This window comes from Colobus angolensis, unplaced genomic scaffold, assembly GCF_000951035.1.
Source record: "Colobus angolensis palliatus isolate OR3802 unplaced genomic scaffold, Cang.pa_1.0 Scaffold67, whole genome shotgun sequence".
In the NCBI taxonomy this organism is placed as follows: domain Eukaryota; kingdom Metazoa; phylum Chordata; class Mammalia; order Primates; family Cercopithecidae; genus Colobus; species Colobus angolensis.
This window is the reverse complement of record NW_012120376.1, coordinates 6,558,877-6,575,095: the sequence shown is the minus strand read 5'-3', so window position 1 is coordinate 6,575,095 and position 16,219 is coordinate 6,558,877. Positions and strand designations below refer to the sequence as shown.

The 16,219-nt window shown below is 51.4% G+C and overlaps 2 protein-coding genes across 2 annotated transcripts in view; one reads left to right on the top strand and one right to left on the bottom strand.

The window, feature by feature from the left end:
* STAT6 (signal transducer and activator of transcription 6, interleukin-4 induced) overlaps positions 1-8,191 on the bottom strand; it is a 35,134-nt gene extending 26,943 nt beyond the window's left edge. Inside the window, exon 1 of the mRNA XM_011926058.1 lies at positions 8,070-8,191. The gene's annotated coding sequence lies outside the window, so the exon portion shown is untranslated. The remainder of the gene's footprint in view (positions 1-8,069) is intronic.
* LRP1 (low density lipoprotein receptor-related protein 1) overlaps positions 7,505-16,219 on the top strand; it is an 85,188-nt gene continuing 76,473 nt past the window's right edge. Inside the window, exon 1 of the mRNA XM_011926062.1 lies at positions 7,505-8,128. Within this exon, the coding sequence (XP_011781452.1) occupies positions 8,062-8,128 (67 nt within the window). The 5' untranslated portion in view covers positions 7,505-8,061. The remainder of the gene's footprint in view (positions 8,129-16,219) is intronic.

Here is a 16,219-nt window from a genome sequence, read left to right as displayed (position 1 = left end):
TTTTAGTCAGGGTCTCACTCTGTCACTCAGTCTGGAGTGCAGTGACACAATCATAACTCACTGCAGCCTCTAACTCCTGGGCTCAGGCAATCGTCTTTTCTCAGGATCTGGAGTAGCTGGGACTACAGGTGCACACCACCACACTCAGCTCATTTTTAAAATTTTTTGTAGTGACAGAGTCTAGCTTTGTTGGCCAGGCTGGTCTCAAACTCCTGGCCTCAAGCAGTCCTTCTACATCAGACCCCCCAGGTGCTGGGATTGCACCATAATGATGTCTTTTGACGAGCAAAAGTTTTCTATTTTGATGTTTCACTTATCAAGAAATTTATTTTATGTTATTGCTTTCTATAGCTTAAGAAGGGATTGCTTTCCTCCAAGTTATGAAGATATTCTGTGTTTTTGCCTAAAAGCTTTATGATTTTAGCATTTGTGGTTTAGGTCTATAATCAATCTTTTTTTTTAGACGGAGTCTCGCTCTGTTACCCAGGCTGGAGTGCAGTGGCGCGATCTCGGCTCACTCCGCCCTCCACCTCCTGGGTTCAAGCAATTCTCCTGCCTCAGCCTCTTGAGTAGCTGGGATTACAGGCGCCCACCACCACACCCAGCTAATTTTTGTATTTGTATTTTATTCTATTTTATTTTATTTATTTATTTTTGAGAAGGAGTCTCGTTGTGACACCCAGGCTGGAGTGCAGTGGTGTGATCTCGGCTCACTGCAAGCTCCGCCTTCCGGGTTCACGCCATTCTCCTGTCTCAGCCTCCTGAGTAACTGGGACTACAGGTGCCTGCCACCATGCCCAGCTAATTTTTTGTATTTTTAGTAGAGACGGGGTTTCACCATGTTAGCCAGGATGGTCTCAATTTCCTGACCTTGTGATCTGCCCACCTCGGCCTCCCAAAGTGCTGGGAATAACAGGCGTGAGCCATCACGCCCAGCCTATGTTTTTAAATTAATTAATTTTTTTTGAGACAGAGTCTTGCTCTGTCACTCAGGCTGGAGTGCAGTGGTGTGATCTCAGCTCACTGCAACCTTCGCCTTCCAGGTTCCAGCGATTCTCCTGCCTCAGCCTCCTGAGTAGCTGTGATTACGGGCATGCACCACCACGCCCAGCTAATTTTTGTATTTTTAGTAGAGACAGGGTTTTGCCATTTTGGCCAGGCTGGTCTTGAACTCCTGAGCTCAGATGATCCACCCACCTTGGCCTCCCAAAGTGCTAAGATTACAGGTGTGAGCCACCATGCCTGGCCTGTTAAGGTTTGTATTTTTAGTAGAAACAGAGTTTCACCATGTTAGCCAGGCTGGTCTTGAACTCCTGACCTCAGGTGATTTGCCCACTTCAGCCTCCCATAGTGTTGGGATTACAGGTGTGAGCCACCGGGCTCGGCCTGTAATCAATCTTGAATTAATTTTTTGCATATGGTGGGAGGTAAGGGTCAAGGTTCATTTATTTCTCCCATATAGATGTGAAGTTGTTCCAGAACTATTTATTGAACAGACATTCCTTTCTCCACTGGCTGGCTTTGACATCTTTGTCAAAATCAAATGACCTTTACAGTGGGGTCAGCAAGTTGGTGCAATAGGAAGTCCCACCTCTCATTCCCTTGCAGAAACACAGATTCAACAATTTGCTGATCAAAATACCTTTATGAGAAGTACAGAATCCAGTTGAGAAGTGTGGTACCCCAGACAAGTAGAGAGCTGAGAACAGTTGCACTGAGATGGATCCTGCATTCCTGGGTCTGGGAGTGGGGCTTTCCCAGCAATACCATCCTCCAGCAGTAAGAGACTTCCAGTAGTCTGGTCTCAGACAGGTTCCAGCTCCGAGTAAAATTCCAGATCAATGGTGAAGAGGAATTTAAGAATGGATGCTGAAGCCAGGCATGGTGGCATGTGCCTGTAGTCCCAGCTACTCGGGAAGTTGACAGGGGAGAATAGTTTAAGCCTGGGAGGTTGAGGCTGCAGTGAGCTATGATCATACCACTGCACTCCAGCTTGGGCAACAAGAGCAAAACTCTGTCTTAAAAAGAAAAACGAAGGCTGTGCCTAGTCGACATTGAAGCAAGAATGCAGAAGTTGCACAGGGTGAGATAGGGATGAGCAGGGTGGAGGGGTGGTAAACACGAAGGAATTGCAATAAGAAATCGAACAACCATCTGATTTTTAAAAATTATGTTGAGATATTTGGGGAAAATGATAGATGCATAGAAAACTAATCAAATGAAAAATAACAATTCCAAGATAAAACTGTATAAAAGTAACATTATAAAATAATAAATGCATATATAATTTTTATTTAAAAAATCAAATGATTGTGAGTCTATTTCTGGTTCTCTATTCTGTTTCATGGATCTGTTTATCAATTCTCATGCTAGCACCACATAGTCTTGATTACTGTCGCTTACAAGTCTTGAAATCAAGTAGCATAAATCCTCCAGCATTGATACATTTATTTTTCTTTTTGAGACAGGGTTGCACTCTGTTACACAGGCTGGAGTGCAGTGGCATGATCATGGTTCACTGCAGCCTCAACCTCCTGAGCTCAAGCCATCCTCCCACCTTAGTCTCCTGAGTAGCTGGACCTATAGATGCATGCCACCACAGCACTGGGATTTTAAAAAACTCTCCAGGTGATTCTAATGTGAGCCAAATTTTCTAGACTCAGATTTCTCTGTCACTATCTTCAGGCCTATACAGTTAACTGGTTAGTATACTAGATCCTACTTTTTAATTGTTTCTGAATCCTCTTCCTCTCCAGCTCTATCGCTCATGCATTTAGGACTTCACCAATTTCTCAACTGGCTCTACACTATTTCTAGAAAAAAATTCTAAGTCCTTACTGTGGCTAACATCACGCTTTGTCATTAGGCTTTCTGATACTTCATCTATCACCCTCCCCTCAAAGTACCTTAAACTTCAGCTATCATACCATATTTGATGTTCTTCACATATTTTAAACTTCTCATGCCTCCAATGCCTTTGCCTACCATCCAGCCTAAAACACCCTTTCTTTTCGTTATCGGTTGTCATTTTCTTCCTCTCATTCAACATTTAGCTTGGCATCACCTGCTGCTTTCTCTCTTGACCACCTTGCCGGGAAGAGGTATCCTTCCTGGGTTCCCATGCCCTTCTGTGCATGCCTTCATCACGGGTGTTAAGATACTGTGTTGTCATTGTCTGTCACTTGTTGAGCACCCAGCTAACCTGCAAGCTTCTTGAAGGCTGAGACTGTGTGTTTCCGTCTCTTATCCCTAGTGCCTAGCAATGTACTTGCTTATATGAGGTACCTAATATTTTTATTAAGTGAATGAAATCTGGGCTTGGATCTGCACCATTATCTGGTGCAGATTCCTTACTCTCTCAGAACATTCTATTTTCTTCTACACACTGGAATTAACACCCATGACAAAAGGTAGACTTAAGTGAGCTGATACTGTAAATAAAGTCCACTGCGTGGGCCTAGGACATGGTAAGCGCTCAATAAATACTGGTCCTTCTCCCTCTGCCTGCCGTCAGACTTTTCGAGACACCCTTCCTACGCACACTTCCTTAACTGACCACTAGGTGGTGCTAGCCTCTGGCTTGACATTCAGTTCCAGAGCTGCCCAATTAATGCCCCAGCCCAGGCCCTGTTATACTTAGAAAAGGGAGTATTTTGTAATTTGCTGAGTGACCTGAAAAAGGAGATACCCTTTCCCCACACTAGCTTCTTTGCCCTCATCACTATTCCAGGTATCAATCATGAATTGCAGAGAATTCCTCCATGATTCCCTACTATTTTGGTTATAATCCCAACCCAAGAATTTGAAAATGCCTCTTAAGAACAGATGTGAGGAGGAAGAGAAGACGCTGAGGCAGAAAGGATCAAACAATGAATGCTATAGGAGAAATAGAGGGAAGAAGATGCTTGAAGTCACATCCTGTTCCAGGGAAGGCAATTCTAGTCCTAACATTCCTTTTACCAATCAAGAGCCTCTCACGCTGGGTGGAAACAAAGAAGAAAAAGACATGGTTCCTGCCCTCAAGGAGTATATAGTCTAGTGGTGGATACAGAGCCCACAAAATAAAGTAATAAAGTGCTACACTCTGGATACTGAAGCTATCCTGAATACAAGTTTGGAACAGGAGAGATGGGCAGAGCGATAATAACAGGAGTGCTTTTCTGAGGAGGGTAGAGGAGCAGGGGAACTGTATAATTAATGGCTCAGGTAGAAACATGCATTCTCAGCAGGGCGAGGTGGCTCACACCTGTACTCCCAGCACTTTGAGAGGCTAAGGTGGGTGGATCACCTGAGGTCAGGAGTTTGAGACCAGCCTGTCCAACATGGAGAAACCTCGTCTCTACCAAAAATACAAAAATGAGCCAGGCATGGTGACAGGCACCTGTAATCTCAACTACTCAGGAGGCTGAGGCAGGAGAATCATTTGAACCTGGGAGGCAGAGGTTGCAGTGAGCCGAGATCATGCCACTGCACTCCAGCCTGGGCAACAAGAGTGCAACTCCGTCTCAAAAAAAAAAAAAAAAAAGACATAAATACGCATTCTCTCACCTTACAGACATACCCTGAACAGTTCACCTGCTGGAAATAACCCAAGTGCCCAACAATCCCAACAAACTGTGGAACATCCAAGCAAGGAGATTCCAAGTAGCCAAGATAAAAGGGTAAGCTAAATGCGTTCATGCAATGTGGAAAGGGATCAAGCTAAGTTAATTGAAAAAAAGGCAAGTTACAGAACAGTATATATCATATGAGTTCCTTTGTGGTTTTAAAGGATATTCACTTATCTTTGTATGTTACTGTTTTATTTATTTATTTATCTATCTATTTATTTATTTATTTGAGACAGGGTCTCCCTCTGTTGCCCAGGCTGGAGTGCAGTGGCACGATCTCGGCTTACCGCAACCTCCACCTCCCGGGTTCAAGTGATTCTCGTGCCTCAGCCTCCCCAGTAGCTGGGATTTCAGGTATGCGTCACCATACCTGGTTCATTTTTGTATTTTTAGTAGAGATGGGGTTCCGCCATGTTGGTCAGTCTGGTCTCGAACTCCTGAAAAGTGATCCGCCTGCCTTGGCCTCCCAAAGTGTTGGGATTGCAGGCGTGAGCCACCACACCTGGCCTGTATATTACTGTTTTAAAAACTCTCCTGGCTGGGCACGGTGGCTCACGCCTGTAATCCCAGCACTCTGGGAGCCTGAGGAGGGGAGATCACATGGTCAGGTCGAGAACAGCCTGGCCAACGTGGTGAAATCCCGTCTCTACCAAAAATACAAAAACATTAGCTGGGCATAGTGGCACGTGCCTGTAATCCCAGCTACTCGGGAGGCCAAGGCAGGAGAATCGCCGAACCCGGGACGCAGAGGTTGTAGTGAGCCGAGATAAGGCCACTGCACTCCAACCTGGGCAACAGGGCAAGACTCTGGGGGCAGGGTGTCGGGGGGGAAACTCTGCTGGTAGGGGAGACCTGAAGAACTGTTAATAGAAGTTACTCTAAGGGTGCAGCTGAAAAATGGGAGTGTGGAGAGAATCAAGTTTCCTTTTACTTTGTACTATCCTCTACTTTTTTTAACCACTAGGTATTACTCTTTTTTAACAATATAAAGTTAATACACATTCACATTCAGGATATAGCAGGGGATGGGAGGTTGCAAGTGAGAAGCGCATGCCGACTGAGGCCAGGTTTTGGAAGACCATGACTGAAGAGGAGTTCACATTTGACTCTGGTCTATAGACACCCACTAGAGGTTCCCCAGCAAGGAAGAGACACAGGGAGAGCAGTTTTTGGAAGATTCACCTGACAGATGGGTAGGGGGAGGGAGGAAAGCCCCTTCAAGCCCTCTCAGGCTACATGTGGTTGCTCCAGATACCATTTTCCTTTCAAAGCTGTCAAGCTATCCAAAGTCTGTTTCAACCTGATTTCACTTGAATCCCAATACTGGGAGGGGCCCTGGGAGGAACCTCGTAGGCATTTGGTGAGTCCCCACAGTGCGTCTCACACTGTGTTGGGCTATGGGAGCTGGATAAAAGGAGAAATAAGACCCTATTTTTGCCTGGAGCAACTCTCCGGCAGTGGAAATAGAGGAAATCTGAGATATATTTCAAAGAAAAAAAACGACAAGCCTGGAGCACAGGCTGGCAAGATTGGATATAGGAAGGAAAGGCCCCCTTCAGTTGGCAAAAAGTCTGAGGTTTCTAGCCTGGGAGACTAAAGGCAGGTGGCCACCGCGCTGAGCAAAGCCGGCTGGAAGAAGCTAAAGGTTGAGATCACTGTCATTAGGAGGCAAGTCCTTTGTGCTGCTCCTGTTTCTGCCGAGGACACACTGGAGTGGGGATCTTTCCGTGACTAGAACGTAAAAGGGGGAATCGTCCCTCCTCTCCAGCGTCAATTTTTGGCAGCTGACGTCGTCTGCCTGGCTCCTTGAACTCTAATATGCAGACACCCAGAAAGTCAGACACTAAGGGAACAGCCATAAAACGCCGCCCAGAAGGGGGCAGTGGCCAGAAGCACGTTCACTGGCCCCTGGGAACCGCCCGGCGCCTGCCTTCTGCAAAGTATCATTCCCGTGTGGGCTGAGCCTGGGGACAAAGGTCCGGCACTCAGCAGACACCTTCTTGGAACCCGAGGCCTGGAAATTAAGGTCCAGAGTCCCTCATCTTATTCCAAATCCTGGCTCTAGGAATCTAGAACCCTGACTTGATGGCAAGCCAGTCAGAAGGTATTTTTTTAAAAAAAGAAAAAGCAGAAAAATAAATGAGCCCCGACTTCTTGGGCGAAAGGGGGTGGCCCTTCCTCAACCCCACCCGCTGGTGACTCACCTCCCTCTAAACCAGGGCCTGCCCCTCCCGTGCCCAGGGCTGGGCGAGCAGGGTGGGCGGGTACTAAGGTGGGCTCCATCCCCGAGTCCCACGCGGGCGGACAAGCTCCGGCGTGTCCCCGCGGGTGTCCCTGTTTACTCCGAGCCCGGGAGCAAGGTGGGGGCGGGTCCTCTCGGTCCCTCCCCCACCCCGCCCCCTCCTCCGCAGGCCCCAATCCCAGTCCGGTCTTCCAAAGTCTCCAAATCAAAGCTCAGCCATTCCCTGCACCTTCCCCGCGGACTGGCTGCCCCTGTCCCCACCCCGGGCAGAGGAGGCACCTTCAGGGTTCCCCTAGAAAATCGGGCCTCGGCCCAGACCACCGAGTCCCGGACGCCCCCGGAGGGAGCCTGAAATCTAGAGTATGACATTGAGTTTCAAAGGGGAGCCGCTCAGCTCTCCGCCCACTGCCCAATCCCACCCTCGGCCCCTTCAGCTCTCTGGAGCACCAGGAATGAGGGCCCAGCCAGGGGAGAGGGCGCCCCAGGCCCCAAACTAGCTAGCGAGTCCCCGGGACCCCCACTCTCGGACCGCTTTCCAGAACTCCGAACCCTGTCGCGGGTCCGCGTCCCCCTCCCCCGGGCAGCGCGTCAAACCGACGCATGCGCACTCACTGGATTGCCGCGTAGCTCTTTCTCCCCCCCCACCAACCTTTTTTCTTTCCCCGCCCCTTCCCTCCCTCCCTCCTCTACCCGTCCCCTCCCTCTCCCCCATCAGCCCCCTCCTCGGCACTTCAGTCCGGGGAACAGCGGTGCGAGCTCCAGGCCCATGCACTGAGGAGGCGGAAACCAGGGGAACCCCCAGAGCTCCATCAAGCCCCCTTCAAAGGCTCCCCTACCCGGTCCACGCCCCCCACCCCCCCTCCCCGCCTCCTCCCAATTGTGCATTTTTGCAGCCGGAGGCGGCTCCGAGATGGGGCTGTGAGCTTCGCCCGGGGAGGGGGAAAGAGCAGCGAGGAGTGAAGCGGGGGGGTGGGGTGAAGGGTTTGGATTTGGGGGCAGGGGGTGCACCCCCGTCAGCAGGCCCTCCCCAAGGGGCTCGGAACTCTGCCTCTTCACCCACGCCCCTGGTGCGCTTTGCCGAAGGAAAGAATAAGAATAGAGAAGGAGGAGGGGGAAAGGAGGAAAAGGGGGACCCCCCAATTGGGGGGGTGAAGGAGAGAAGTAGCAGGACCAGAGGGGAAGGGGCTGCTGCTTGCATCAGCCCACACCATGCTGACCCCGCCGTTGCTTCTGCTGCTGCCCCTGCTCTCAGCTCTGGTCGCGGCCGCTATCGACGGTGAGTGAGATTCCGCGTCCCCCTTGGACCCCTGGGGGCACCCTCTCCCCAGCCCCCACTCCTGCATACGGATGGGGAAGGGAGACGCGGGAGGGGGTGCCTTTTGTTATCCCAGTCCAGCTGACACAGCAGCGGCCCGACTGGGGGCGGGGATGGGGGTCCGATTTGGGGGATGGGGGCCCTGGGCAAATGATGCTTCCGGGGCCCCCCAGCACAAACAAAGACCAGAGGCCTGGGTGCAGAGAAGAGGGATCCCCATTTTTCTGATCCTGGGGAGGAGAGGCCTTCTTTTCCTATCTCTGTTCGGGGAGGGCCTCCGCCTCCCCTACATCCTCCAACCCCCCCACCCCCCATCTGAATTGTGAAGGAATCCGGATTTGCAATGTTCGGCTGCAAAAGGGGGTGGGGGTGGGGTGGGTGGGCTTTTTGCAGTGACCTCTGTAGCTCGAAGGGGGAGCCAGGCCAGGGGTACCCTGCTGGGAACAGGGCAGGCAGACCCGGGAAGGCTGTGGATGGGGAGAGGGAGGGCCCCCTGCTTGGGCGTGAAATCGACCCCAGAGCCCCGGCTGGAGGCCTGGGTGCTGAAGTGGGCTCTTCCCCCTCTCAGGGCCTCTGTCAGTGCCCTGGGGTAGGGCTGTGTTGGGGGGCAGAGAGGGGGAGCTCGCCATACTATGTGACTTTGAATTTTCCTTCTTAATTCCTGGGAGCTTTGAGATGAAAAAACGTCAGATGTCATCATTGAGGAAGGGGACTGGAGAATGGCCTGGAATGCTGGGGTAGGAGGGTGGGGGAGGCTGCCTTCTCCCTGACTTCTGGCTTCATCACAGTTGGATTGGAAGGAGAGTTGGAGGTTGGATGGGGATTATGGCTGTGCCCCCACACTCCTTTAGTAAATGTGTTTATTCCCTGCACCCCTCCAAGTCCAAAATCCCATATACACACATTTTGTATATTGCAGAGTTAGGCTTAGGCTAGAACTGCGTCCTTTTGGGGAAATGGGGTGCCTCTCTTCCCTTTTCTTGTCAGCTGTTTTTTTGTCTTACTTGTGAGTCACTGGTTCAAGTCTTGCCCAAGCTTTAAGCGTTAAGCTGGGGTCATGGGGTTGGGCTGGGCTAGGTCCCTGATTTGAGACGGGGTGGGATCTCATCCCTTCCTGTCATCTTAGCTCTCTCATCCAAAGACAAAACTAGGCCCAATACCATCATACACCCCCTCCTCTGTCTTGCCAGAGTGGGATTGGGAAAGTTTTTCTCAAACCAGATTATTTCCCTCCCTCTCCCTAACTTGCTTCAATTGGGGGAGGAGACTTACAGGGTCAGGAAGCAGCTGTGCCCCCAAAAAACATATTTAGTGGCCCTCAGTTGTGTCATCTTGGGGACTGTCTACCCCCCACCCCCACCCCACCAATTATCTGCCCCGGAGTAGGAGAGAAGCTTTGCCTAAATATCCTCCAGACATCGCACAGCCAGTCATTATCTGCGCATAACTCCTGTCATTATCTTGTGTTTTTCTCTTGTTTTCAGCCCTGTGAGGTGAGAAGGGAAACTGAGGCAGGGAGATTGGAGTTGCAGCCGCTTCTGAGAGGAATAGAAAAAAAAATTGAGAGAGAGAGACCCATCAGGAGCCCCATGAAGGAGGGTGGCAAGAGTTAGGCAGAAGCAAGAGGGTTTCTGTGGAGAGCAAGAAAGGTCAGGAAGGGACCCCAGATAGTGTCACTCCCAGGGCCCTAAAGGAGTTCTATTTGCCACACCAAGTTAGCGGAAGAGAGAGACTGGACATGTTCTCCTTAACTATCTCCCTACCCTTTCTTAAAATGTTCACTCATACCCCCTCTGTATCTCCAGCTCAGATCAAACTATCTGAAACTCCAGGAGAGGACCCCTTCCGAAACACACACCAGTGGTTCTGCCTTGGGAGTGGGAATATAAATAATCAGCTCTTGGGTGCAGGGTGGTGAGAAAGGAGAATTGCATAGAAATGTAAGTTCAACTCCATCCAGAGGCAGCCTAGGGGATCCCTTATCCCTAACCCCTGCCCTCTTGCCTTGGGGTCCATCAACACTGAACTTTCTTGTTTACTTTCCAGAGAATGAAAATGACCCAGCTCACCTGACTTAGTATGTAATCTTCCTCCTGCTATCACAGCCTTGTTGCTTTCTCTCCAGGGCAGCAATCCTAGAGGCTTTCCTACCTCTTCTACTTTCTCTTCTATGCCTGAATCTGCCTCTGGGGTCCCCTGCCCTTTGGGGAGTAACATCACTCCCCACTAGTGACAAAATTGAGTGTACCTGCTGCTGGAGAGATTGGAGAAAGATGGGGTGGAGAATGGGAAGAGGGCCTACTGAGGGCCCTGCTGAGATTGGGGAACATCTTCTAGTGGGGAGGGTACCCCCAGACAGATACAGCTCACAGAATAAGGCTGACTTCCTCCCTCCCTTTTTCCTGACCTTTCTCCACCCACCCCCTTGAGCCAGCATATTACCAGTTACTAGAGTAGGTACAGTGGAAGTGAGTTATGAAGCTGGGGTGTTAGCATCCTGGATCCCTGAGAGAAAGTTCCAAACTCGTTTCTCCCTGATCAGACTCACATCCTAAACATCTCCCTTTGCCTCGCTGTCTTTTAAAGCAAGAATGTGTAAGAAATTCATTTTGGGGTTGGAGGGATATTTTGATGTTTAGGGCTGCTTCACTAGACATCTTTTTCTTCCAATCTTGTTCTCGTGTTCTCTCTCCTCTCTTCATTTTCTCCATTTTTTTTTTTTTTTTTTTTTTTAACCCTCAACCACCCTTCCATCACTGAGCCTCCCAAAGGATGACAGCCCAGGTTCTGGCCAGAGTCAGTTCCTGTCCAGATGCCCCCATTCTTCAAAACCCCTTCCTTACCTTTTGGGAAGCCCTTCCTTACTCAAGTCTAACTCTCTCTCCTCCTGCTGCAGTGTGAGCCCTTGCACATCAGAACCCCAAAGTCTAGTTTTATTCCCTCCCAGTACTCTCTTCTCAGGGTCCTCCTTGCTCCTTAGACTCTCCACCTTTCAGGTCCTCCAGCTCTGGGTGTGGGCTTATTGCTCTTGGGGCATCTGGGTGCAGTTGAATGGTACTGTGGGAAGGCCCCTGACTTGGTGGTGCTGGGTTTGAGCGGTAGAGAACCTGCCTCCCCCTTCTGTCCCAGATTTCAGCCTGGTTAGCAGGATCCTGCATTGTTTGGAGAAGGAAGCAGTTGGCTTTGGAGTGTTTCCGGTGCGATGGCCTCAGGCACCAATATAAACCCTCCCTGGGAAAGAGGTGAGGGGTGTATGTGGAGAGTGGTCCCTCTTGCTCCCCCAAGGGAGATGAGAGCCTCTCCCCGCAGGCCTTAGCTTCCCTGACTGAAGAGCTCCATTTTCCTTCCTCCTTTCTACCCTTCTGACTCCAGGGGTGGTAGTGGTCCCTATTCTGGGTCTCCCTTGCATCGGGCACTGCCTAGGGACGACACTATATCTCCCCAAGCTAGGACAGATCTTGCTCCCACCCTACCCTAGGCCCAATGGGGTAGTCATTCTCTGGGTTCATCCCAGGACAACTGTGTCATCACCTTGGCGATTTCTAGACTGAGCCCCCTTCCTGGCTTTTCTGCCTGTCTGTCTGTCTTTCTGTCTGTCTCTCATTAGTGTGCACTGTCTTGGCTTTTTAGAAACTCTCTGTCTCTCACCCTCTCGGTTCATCTCTTACTGCCAAACTTTGTGACATTATCTGCCCTTCTTTCTGCGTCTCTGTTAACTTGTCTTATTTTTCTCTGCCTATCTCCATTTACCCACATCTAGGCCTCTTGGTATCCCAAAAGCTTCTTGGGAGCAAGAGTCTCTCGGGGCTTTCCCACTTACCCCCTAGCTCCCTCCCCTCTGTTTTGGCTATTTTTCCCCCTTCCTGGCCAGACCCAGTGTCCATTTCAGCACCAAAAGTTTCCTTTCCACTTTCCTCCGACTTCCTCTTTCTTCTTCCCCCTCCACTAATTTGGGAAATGGGTTTTGGAGAGAATGTTTCTGGAAGAAAAGAACTTGATACCCTTTGTGGGCTAGGAGGGAGAAAGGAGGTATTTCAGAAGGAAGGAGGGAGGTTAGACTTCTGGCAGAACTTCCTCCTAACCAGGAGCCTAGGAACTGGAGAAAGATGTAAGGAGTGAGTCAAGAGCTTGGAGCTTTTACTCTGATGAGCATAAGCCGTGTGTGGCTGGGGTGGGGGGAGAAGGAGGCGAGGCTCAGAAATGCCTGGTGAGTGATATAGTGACCTCTGGAGGCCTTCTGGGGGTCTGGCTTTTATTTGTGGGGAAAGGAAAAGCTGGTGGGGGAGGTCACGGGTCAGGCTAATGTCCTGCTGCGTCAATATTGACTCAGAATGGAAGCGGAGACCCTTCCCCTCCCCTGGCTATCCAAGCCACCCTGTCTGTCTGTCTGTCCAGGCCGCAAAGCAGAGGCCCAGACTCAGGAATGACAAAAATGTGTCTGAGCCTCAGGAAGGAGCCACCGGGCAACACCCAAAATACATAAAATTCAATGAAAACCTCTCGGTTTGGGTTTGGGAGGCCCTTGCTGCCCCACCCCCATAGGGTTGAAAATTCAGATTCCTGCAGGCTCTGTCCCCGCCCCCTTGAGCATCCTCCCCCAACTCTGTTCCCTTAGCTATATCATGTGGTTCCCTTTTGAAAACCCCCCTCTCACCTATCTCAGAGGGGAGCCTATCTCTCCTTCTGCTGTGTCCACTCTTAAAAAGGGCCCCAAGGGTCTCTGTCATGCTTTTGCAGTCCCTGAATCTCCTTGTCCCTTAAGAAGCACCTCTAAGGTCTTAGCTCTCTTCCTCGCCCTCGCCCTCGCTCCCTCAAGGGGTATCAAAGGATGGGTTCCCCTCCTCTGGAGAAGACTACTTCAGGGTTGGACTTCGCTGTCACCTTCTCTGGCCAGGAATTCTCACCCCACTTCCCCACCCCTAAAGGTCCCAGAATGGGATAGAGGATGACAGCCAAGGCTCAAGCAGGGCAGTGGGGTCTGTGTTGTGTCTGGATGCACACCCAACTCTACACCTCCTGCCCTGGCTCCAGTTTGGTGGCCCTGGGGGCCATGGCTGGGCTGGGTGCCTGGGTTTGGGGGGGTGGGGCAGGGTGTTGGCCAAGTTAGCATGGCAGTCACATTCATCTTCAGGCAAAGCTGAGAACAGACGGCCCCTGTGTCCTGGTGTTCTTCCTCCAAACTCGCTCTCTCTCCTTCCTCTCTAGTTCTCTCCTCCTTCTTCTCCTGCCTGTCTTCCCCTTCCTCTGCCACATTCTTGCTCCTCTCTGTCTCCTCTGTGCCCTCCCCTCCTCTCTGAGGAGCCCTGAAGGCCACCCCTCATAATCCTCTCCCCACTCCCAGGGCCAGAGAACGACAGCGTGCTCCCTGCAATTTCCCTTCCTTGTTTTTTGTTTTTGTTTTGTTTTGTTTTTGAGACAGAATCTCGCTCCATCACCCAGGCTGGAGTGCAATGGCACGATATCTGCTCACCGCAACCTCTGCCTCCCACTAATTTTTGTATTTTTAGTAGAGATGGGGTTTCACCATGTTGCCCAGGCTGATCTCGAACTCTTGACCTCAAGTGATCTGCCCATCTCCGCCTCCACCTCCCAAAGTACTGGTACTACAGGCGGGAGCCACTGCGCCCAGCTGGTTTCCTTCCTTCCTTCCTTCCTTTCTTCCTTCCTTCCTTCCTTCCTTCCTTCCTTTCTCTTTCTCTCTCTGTTGCCAGGCTGGAGTGCAGTGGTGTGATCTCAGTTCACTGCAAGCTCCACCTCCCTGGTTCACCTGCCTCAGCCTCCCAAGTAGCTGGGACTACAGGTGCCCGCCACCACGCCCAGCTAATTTTTTGTATTTTTAGTAGAGACGGGGTTTCACCGCGTTAGCCAGAATGATCTCGATCTTCTGACCTTGTGGTCTGCCCGCCTTGGCCTCCCAAAGTACTGGGATTACAGGCGTAAGCCACCGTGCCTGGCCTGGTTTCCTTTCTTAACCTGGCTCCATTCCATGGCCAATGAGGAAAGCACCTGCTCAGTTACCGTCACTCTGTGCCTCAGCTTCCTGATGTGTGAGATGGGGGTTGCAAGGGCACCCACCTCACAGGGTTGTAGGAACAAAGTGAGTTAATAGTTACTGTATTTCCAATCAGTGGCTGGTGGTTAGCAAGGTGAAAGGGTTAGCTCCTATCGGTCATGGAGACCGCCAGGTTCTCTCATGCGGGCCAGGAGGCAGGAAGGCCTTAGTTGCTTCTGACCTTAGCGCGATGTTGTTCTCTCATCTAAACTGCAGGCCGCAAAGGTGGGTTTTCTGGGTGCTGGATTCAGACACAGAAGGCTCTGCTGAGGGCAGTGGGGTTGGCTTTCCCTCTAAGCAGATGATAAGTGTCCTACCCGCCCATCACAGCTCCCTCCCAGCTCTGAGTGAGGCTTCCCTTGGCTGTGTAGACTGCCCCAAAGTCGTTTATTTGTTTCTTTCTTCCCTCTCCCACTGAAGGAAATCAAAGACAGGCCTTAGCCTTCTCACTCCAGATTCCTGGGGCCTTCAACATCAGCCCTGACAGGAAGTTCTTTCACGTATCTCTCTGCAGTCCTTGTGCTGGCCAGGCCCTCAGGAGATGTGGCCCCCTCCCCTGGTGCTGCTGTGGGATAGGGGCCTGGTCCCTCCTCTTCCTTTCACTTGCCCCATCCCCCATCCCCTCCCTGCAAGAGCACATCTGGTTTGTGAATCTCTCTCATTCCAGCTTTTGGAGTTTGCCAGCTGCTGTTTCCTCTGTGGAGTTCAGGCCAAAAATGGGGGTGGGGGACAGCAGGGGGACTCATGAAGGCTAAAGGAGGGGGCACCATGGCTGGGATGTGAAATGGAGGGGAGGTTAGGTGACCACCCGGTGACCTCAGGCCTCGGCTGTGCGCTCTGCCCCTGGGAGGAGCCAGGGCATGGACCAAGTCCCAGGTGGGTGGCACGGGGGTCTGTTTCTGGGCTCCAAACATCCCATCTGCCTCTGAGTCCCATTCCAGCCCCCCTCTTCCCCCTCAGCCGGCCACGGCTGGTCAGGGAAAGCGGACAGTTCTCCAGCATGCTAACTAGGCTGGCGGGCTGTGTTTCCCGGGAAGACCTCACAGCTGGCCCAGTGGGGCAATGAACTCAGCATTATCCACCTCCTCAAGGGGCCTTTATTCCAGGCTCAGGGTGGGGGCCAGGAGAGGGGGGCTGAAGGAGGAGCCTGGCTAGGCCATCCTTGATGTGTTTCCTGAACTCGGTCATTTTGGCCAGGGGCCTGAGTGCGGTCCCCCCTGCCAGCGGTGGGGGTTAGGAGGGAGGACATCTCGGTGTGGCTCCCATCAGACTCCCTCCCTCCTCTGAATCCCCCTGACATTTTCCTTATACTTCTGTCTCTGCCCTGCATTTGCATTAGTTGGGTACAGCTGTCTTCTCAGGCGACTCTGGCTTCTGCGGGGCAGAGGGTCATCTCACCCTCCTTGGCACCCTGATGACTAGTGCAGTGCCTGGCATAGAGCTGGCCTTCAGCGTGTGCCAGCAGAATAGAAATGCGATGGCACAGGCTGAGGAAAAGGCACGAAAGGCCGGGAGACTGGGAGCCCAGCCTTGGGTGGGGGAGAAGGGGTGGGTGACTGTTCCTCCCATGAAGGATGTGGTGACAGAGGTTGGGAGGAGTGGGAATGGGAGATCTGGTGCGGATTTCACTGGTTCAGAGTTTGGAGTCAGCTTAGCTGGTCTGAGTCCTGGTTTTGTCACTTGCCAGCTATTTGACCCTGGCCAAGTCACCTGGCTCAATTTCTTCATCTGTGAAATGGTGGTATTAGTTGTCCCCACTTTGTCATACTGTGGAGGGGATTAAATAAGATGATACATGGAAAAAACTGCTTTACCACAGTTCTTGGCACATACTGAGCCCACAATAAGAGTTGGTTGTCAGCCAGGCACGATGGCTCACTCCTGAAATCCCAGCACTTTGGGAGGCTGAGACAGATGGATCAGCTGAGGTCGGGAGTTCGAGACCAGCCTGACCAACATGGAGAAACCCTGTCTCTACTAAAAATACAAAATTAGCTGCA